General features: G+C 50.9%; 1 protein-coding gene across 1 annotated transcript; it reads left to right on the top strand.

Moving 5' to 3' along the window:
* The first annotated feature begins 426 nt into the window (after positions 1-426).
* LOC122193916 (transmembrane protein 180-like) lies at positions 427-5,230 on the top strand. Its single transcript, XM_042894816.1, has 5 exons — positions 427-581; positions 1,553-1,649; positions 2,437-2,608; positions 3,196-3,389; positions 3,584-5,230. Exons 1-5 carry the CDS (start codon positions 567-569, stop codon positions 3,823-3,825), a joined length of 720 nt encoding a protein of 239 aa, XP_042750750.1. The 5' UTR covers positions 427-566; the 3' UTR covers positions 3,826-5,230.
* Positions 5,231-6,559: the final 1,329 nt, after the last annotated feature.

Below are 6,559 nucleotides of genomic sequence, written 5' to 3' on the forward strand. Positions count from 1 at the left end.
GCTCACTTTGCCTGCCTGGTTATATTGCTGAAACCAGCTGCATCATGACTTAGTTTAGCTCCTTTGCTTTTCTTTGGGCTGCCTCACTTGTAGCTTATAACAAGAGAGTAGCACTGTGTTCTGCTAACACAGCAGATCCTGATGAGATCTGCCAGGTGAGCTAACTGCAGGGATCTGGAGTAGGAGTGTAGTGGCTGATGCACAAATGCTTTTATCAACAGAAACTGTAGGATTTAATGTTATTTGGAAGATCTCTAGAGTGTTGTCCTCACATTGTTGTGGACTCTGCTGTTTTGGTCCAAGGAGAGGGAAGGTTTGAATGGGAGCTGAGGAGGGACAACTCTGCATCTCCACAGAGGCTCTTCTATGCTTGTGGTAAAGGATTCACAGCTGTGGACTATTTTAGTTTTGTTTTTTTGTGTTTTTTTTTTTTTTTTACTTCCTCTCATCTTTCTCACTGTAGGCTATACATTGAGAAACCCTCTGTTCCCCAGGAGAAGAGGATCACCCTGGCAGAGTATCTCCAGCAGCTCTCTCGGCATCGCAACTTCCTCTGGTTTGTCTGCATGAATCTAATCCAGGTAGGTGCAGCAGTGATGTGCTGGGATTCGGAGGATGAAGACTGGTTATGGCTGTTGGGTGATTCAAATGCATGCCAGCTTCCCGGGAAGGACGGGGAGTTTCTGATGTCTGCTCGCTTTCAGAATCTCCTGCCCTTGCACAGTGCAATCCATCAGCTACCTGGTAGCCATTATCTCTACTTGTTCAGGAACTGTCCTCAGGTCACATTTGTGTGGTGCTCCCTCCCCTGCAGTGCAGGCTCAGTTACAGGGGACTGGTTGAGCTCTGCACAGCCCATCTGGGATGCAGAAACACCAGGCCCGGCTTGTGATGGGAAGAGTTCAGACTACAGTTGGCTGGCTTGGCTTTCCTGAGGCTCATGTCGGTGTTCTCACTACATCCAGCTGGATCTACCTCCCATCTGGCTTTTGCAATTTCTGTTTTTCATTCTCTTCATCGATTACTACCAAATGCTGTCAGCCTGCCCAGCTTTCCTGAGCTTAATCTGCTGAACTCAGAGCTCCGTCTCCCCATGGGTAATCGGTTCCCCTCAGGCAAGCTCTTAATGCTGGTTTGCATCTTTGTGTTTGAGCCCCGTAGCCTTCTTATGGTCTCCCTCTTGGCTGCTGCTCCCACTTGCCGTGCCACTGCCTCCTCCTCCAGCAAGGTGGCCACTGTCGTCGCCTCCTTGCTGTTCCTTGCCCCAGCAGTGCTGTGTACTGCATGTGTGCTCTGTGAGCTTGCTAGTGAGGAATGCTTCAGCAGCTGGGATGTGGTATTGACCCCAGGCAGCCCTGTGGTCTCAAAGCCTACCATGCCATAACCTCCATAGCCAAGCTCTTGCTCTGCTGAAGTACTTGGGGCCCATTCTGCGTGATACTTTGGCATAAGGCTCATCTCTTAAGATGAGAGTCTAGGAGGCTGTTAGCTTTTTTTGTTCAATCTTACTACTGTTGCTGCTTATCAGTTTGTTTGTGCACTGCTTTCACAGGTTTTTCATTGCCACTTTAACAGCAACTTCTTCCCCCTGTTCCTGGAGCACCTGCTGTCAGACCAGATCTCTGTATCTACTGGATCCTTCCTCCTTGGTGAGTCTCAGAAGGGACTGGAGGGAACAGCTGAGTTAGGGTCTGGCCTGAGTCTGGATTGTCTCTTTGTAAAATTCAGCTGGGGAGAAGCGTGCTCACAAACAGGTATTTGGGCTGTAAGATTCACACATGCATACACCTCATAAGCTTCCTTGGCACTTTAGAGCCTTCTTTCCTAGGCACAATAAAACTAATGTGGAGTCTTTTTCTAGTGGTGGAGAGCGTGAGGTGCTGGATCCTGCCTGGACTCTGCAACTCCACATAGGTTTTGTTCTCAGTACGACATGTCTGCAGATACAGCTCAAAGATGAGCAGGGAGCAGATCTCCTAATTCAGTGCCTCTCTATGGCATATGGAGTGTGTCCAGGCTGCCTCAGGTCTGTGGCAGACATCCTGTAGGGCTATTGTCACCCTGGGAAGTTTTTGTGCGGGCCAGTTCTGGTCACACTGTCCAAGTCTCATTGCTGCTCCAAGACAGAATCCCAGCCCGTGTATGACACTGGGCAAAAACTCTTGCTTGAGTTCGGTGAAGAAGGCCTCCCTCTGTAGGAAGTGTACGTGCTGTGCCACAAAAACAATTGAATGCATCTGCTACCAGCACCCCTGCTTTCTGTGTGTGTGTGTGTGTGTGTGTGCGTGTGTGTAGGGGGGGTTGGTGGTGGTGGTTAGGTATTCTGCATCACCTGTCCTCCCATGTTGGCAAGCTTTGTCCTCTCTTGGTATGGGTCCTGGGGGGATAGTGGATATTAAAACTCTCTCAAGCTTCTGTGCTGCTGTCTCTATTCAAGTGTTTCCTACATTGCCCCCCATCTCAACAACCTCTACTTCCTGTCCCTCTGCCGCCGCTGGGGTGTTTATGCTGTAGTCCGAGGACTTTTCTTCCTGAAGCAGGCTCTCAGTGTTGTCATGCTCCTGGCAGGACCTGATCAGGTGTATCTGCTCTGCATCTTCATAGCAAGGTATGCACACAGCACTTGCTTCCCTTGCTCTCTGGCAGCTGGGAAGGGAAGTGACTTGTCCCCATTTCCCAGAGGGAAGAGTAATCAGGGTCACCGTGGCTTCCAGCTCTGGTGTCTCCCTCTAGCAGCTCCCAGCTCAGGATTAGTCAGTGCTGAATCTGCTGGCTGTGCAGGCAGCAGTGAGGGAGGCAGCAATGTTCGGGCTCTGCCGTGTGAGAGGACAAAGACTTGGCAGGGCTGGTGGCTGCCTGGTAGCAGCCCATGCCAGCTGCTGAGCTGAGCTCCTGTTTTTTTTTCTGCATCCTGCATGGAGTGATTGCCCTCAGGATGTGCTGCAGCTGCCTCTTAGTCCCAGCCCAGTGTCTCATCCCCAGGCCTCTCTGTATGGCAGGTCCAAGGCATCACTAGAAGGCACACAAGGCTGTTATTGCTAGAAGCGTTCCTCTCCAGTAACCAGGATTTCTGAAAGTGTTCTTTTAAGTGTTAGGGAACCTTTCTAATCTCTCTCTCCACTTTCTCTGATCTCCTACTTACTCCTCTAACTTGTTGGTGCCTCTCTATTCAGTGCTTTGCCTGTTGTCCTGCAGCAACCGGGTGCTCACAGAAGGGACCTGTAAGTTGCTCAACCTGGTGGTGACTGACTTGGTGGATGAGGATCTTGTACTGAACCGCAGAAAGCAGGCAGCTTCAGCACTGCTTTTTGGCATGGTTGCTCTGGTCACCAAGCCAGGACAGACCTTCGCCCCCCTGATAGGCACCTGGCTGCTCTCTGTGTACACAGGTAAGTGCCCTTGAGAAAGCATTGCGGTAGGAGAGGGCAGACTTGTGAGCTCAATGCCCTCCACAGTGTTTTCGGTGGATGCAGAGCTCTCTCACTTACGAGGCTGGGACTGGTCTCCGCATCTCCAAGCCCAGTCACTGGGAGAGAGGAGCATTCCCAGTGTCCCGTCTCAACAGACTGCTCTTCTACCCCAGGCTATGATATCTTCCAGCGTAACCCCTTGAGCAACGTGGTGAGCGCCCAGCCGAAGCTGGAATCCCATACAGTCTTGGAGCCAACTCTCCGCCAGGGCTGCTTTTATCTCCTCGTCTTTGTTCCCATCACATGTGCACTGCTGCAGCTCTTCAGTTGGTCTCAGTTCAGCTTGCATGGGAAGCGTCTGCAGATGGTAAAGGCTCAGCGCCAAGGCCGAGCACCAGAAATCAAAATGATCTAGGGGTGTTTGTGCTCCTGGCGGTGCTTCTGGTTCCAGGCTGGTGTGGGACTGCTGGCAAAGTGAAGGGATTGCTGGCTGGGAAAGCCCCCATGTTTACAATTTAACTGTGATGTGCTGTGATGCTGATGTTAACTCATCCCAGGAGGTGGCCACGGGGAAAGCAGAGGAGTGTTGAGCATGTACTGGGCTTGGGATAGGTCACTTGGCTACAGCAGTGAGAGCATTCCGGCCTTGCTGGTCCTAGAAAGCAGAATTCTAGGGCAGGGCTGCAGCACGTGCTAGAGAGGGTTGCATCCCTGGTGTGATATTCTAACCTGGGCATACCTCTGACCCACAGCCCCTCAGGCAGAGCAGAAAGGGGGGAGCAACTGGAAGCCTTTCCTGTAGAGCCCTGTAGTTTTTGGGAATGGAGGGAGAGGTTCTTCAGGGACCAGGTAACAAAGGAGGATTAACTTCAGAAGAAGAGGTGATATGGGAAGACCCTGAAGGCCCTTCTCAGTAGCTGGAAAGACCTCTCTCACATTCAGTGCCATGGTTCTTTGACCAAATCTGCTCTTAGGCTTGTTTCTGGGACAATATCTTGCACAGAACACAAGGCTCCCTCCTACAAGGCCTTGCACAGGGAGGTGCTGGGCTCAGAACCTGGATGTCTCATGGCATCTTGTTGCTGGTGTTCATCCTGTCCCTCCCTAGCCCCTTGCAGTCAGCACTATTACAGCAGTGCTTCCCATGTTAGCTGGTAGGTTCAGATCAGGGAAGGAGCCTGTAACACAGCAGACAAAACGCTTCCCCTCCCAAGGCTGACACTGCTGCCTGCGTGAAGCAGCTCAGTGCCTTCCCTTCTTGCAGGTGGAGATTAAGCCTGGAGACAGCAGGTCATGCTTTTGTGCCTTCTATTCCATTGAGAAGCCTGTTTGACCTAACACGGGGCAGTCACAGGGTTGAGATTTTACTTGTTGGGGAGAGAGACATCTTCTGTGCTTCAAAAAGCCCTGCTGATAAATTTTTCTGGTTGCTGAGTGATGGAGCCAAGGAGAGGGGAAAGTTTGGACTCCTTCTCTGTCTGGGAGCAGATGGGGCAGATGGTTACCCAGAGATCTCAAAATGAGGCAGTGTCTCCTCAGTCTTAGGGTTGCTGTGGGCAGGCAGAAGTGATGTGCTGAAGTAGAATGGGTAAGCACTCTGCCCCGTGCTTCCTGCAGGAGGTGGAGATAGGCTCACATTACTGCTGTTATCCATTCTGTCACCTCCCAGGCCTTCTGTACCAGGTTCCCTCTGCAAACGCAGCCCACAGATCTGCTGTCTTGCCTCAGGACATGGCTGCCTCCTGTCTTGGACCAAGACATTTCTCTTGTGAGGCTCCTGTTGGTCTTACTGGTTCAATCATAAGTTATTTGTGTAGATTTTAACAAAGTTTGAGAATGATTATTCATTTCATAAATTAAGTACGATTTTTTTTCGGTATTGCTGTGGTCTCATTTGAATTGGCAGCCACCCTATCTGGCCTGGTGTGGGCTCAGCTAACCACACAAGGCCCCAGGTGCAGTGTCCCTTGGTGGGGTGGGAGGGAAGTAGGAGCAATGGAGTTATTTCAGAATGCTGCTTGACCCATTTGCAGCTGGTAGACAGTCAGGAATGTGCTATCTAATAGTGTCAGTGTAAGTCTTAAGACAGCAATGCACGGCAGTTTTACTCTGGCCTTTGCCAGTCCATGGCTGAGGACCAGGTCTAATATGTTCCTGCTCAGTGACTTTCTAGCAGGTGGATCTGACATTTCTGGGTTCATGCAGTGGTAGAGGGGTGCAATCTATAGTGCGTGGGAGAAAATGAGATTAATCAAAGGAGTGGAGGGTGAAGTAGGCATCCCTTTCCAGTGAGACTGGGTGCTGGGGCTAAATCAGTTACTGCCTTTGGAGGAAGGTAAGTCACTTGTCCCTGCTGCTCTTGAAGACCCTGGGTGACAGAGGTTGGGGGGAGGTGCAGACCTGCACACTGAACCACATACCCATTCCCTCAGGCCTGTCCTGGGAGCAAAGCTTGCTGATGAGTTCTCAGCAAGCACATAGGTTAGCCACCTCTGTCCATGCCAGCAGCATCACTCCTGTTGACCTGTGCTCACTAAGGGCAGCCCTCCCTACTCTCTCGCAGTTTCTCTACCCTTCAACTGTTCTGTACCTGTCTGCAGTGACAAAGACTTTGAGAATAATGGTCGTTAAGGAGAGCAGCTTTGGACCCTAAGAGGGAGACCAGTTACAGGCCAGGAATGTGCCACCTCAGCACAACAGACTGATCAGGAAGGCAGTTTTGGACCATAGGTGTATTTTCATGGAGGGATTAGGCAGCAAGTTCTGTACAGGCAAGAGAAATACACACTGTTACCTCATTAAAAATGCAAATGGAGGAAGATGAGGCCAGGAGGCTTGAGGTTTGTATATGAATGACTTTATTTAAGTATGCTGGGCACCACCAGGCAACATGGTTTGGACAGTGTGCGAGGGAACAGTCAGGCAGATCAAATGAACGCTAGATTGGAGACGGCACCTTTCTGTCCGGTCACTGCAGTTTACAGAATGGAGCACTGCTGCTTCTGCAAGGCCAGCAGAGGAGCTGGGGAGGGGGAAGAAGAGATCACTGGCACTGCCTGGGGCATGTGATAGTGAATAGAGAGCATTTTTTTCTCTCTGCATGCTGCAGCTTATCAGCAAGACTGCCACGATCTTCTGTCGGAACAAGA

Source organism: Lagopus leucura, unplaced genomic scaffold (assembly GCF_019238085.1).
Source record: "Lagopus leucura isolate 7727_CA_CO unplaced genomic scaffold, USGS_WTPT01 35136-0_obj-0_obj, whole genome shotgun sequence".
Classification (NCBI taxonomy): Eukaryota; Metazoa; Chordata; class Aves; order Galliformes; family Phasianidae; genus Lagopus; species Lagopus leucura.

What these genes read in the sequence shown, in the direction of transcription:
- LOC122193916 (XM_042894816.1), top strand. An exon ending in CTCTGCATCTTCATAGCAAG is followed by an intron (nt 2,609 to 3,195) that starts GTATGCACACAG and finishes GTTGTCCTGCAG; the next exon opens with CAACCGGGTGCTCACAGAAG. An exon ending in GCTGCTCTCTGTGTACACAG is followed by an intron (nt 3,390 to 3,583) that starts GTAAGTGCCCTT and finishes CTTCTACCCCAG; the next exon opens with GCTATGATATCTTCCAGCGT.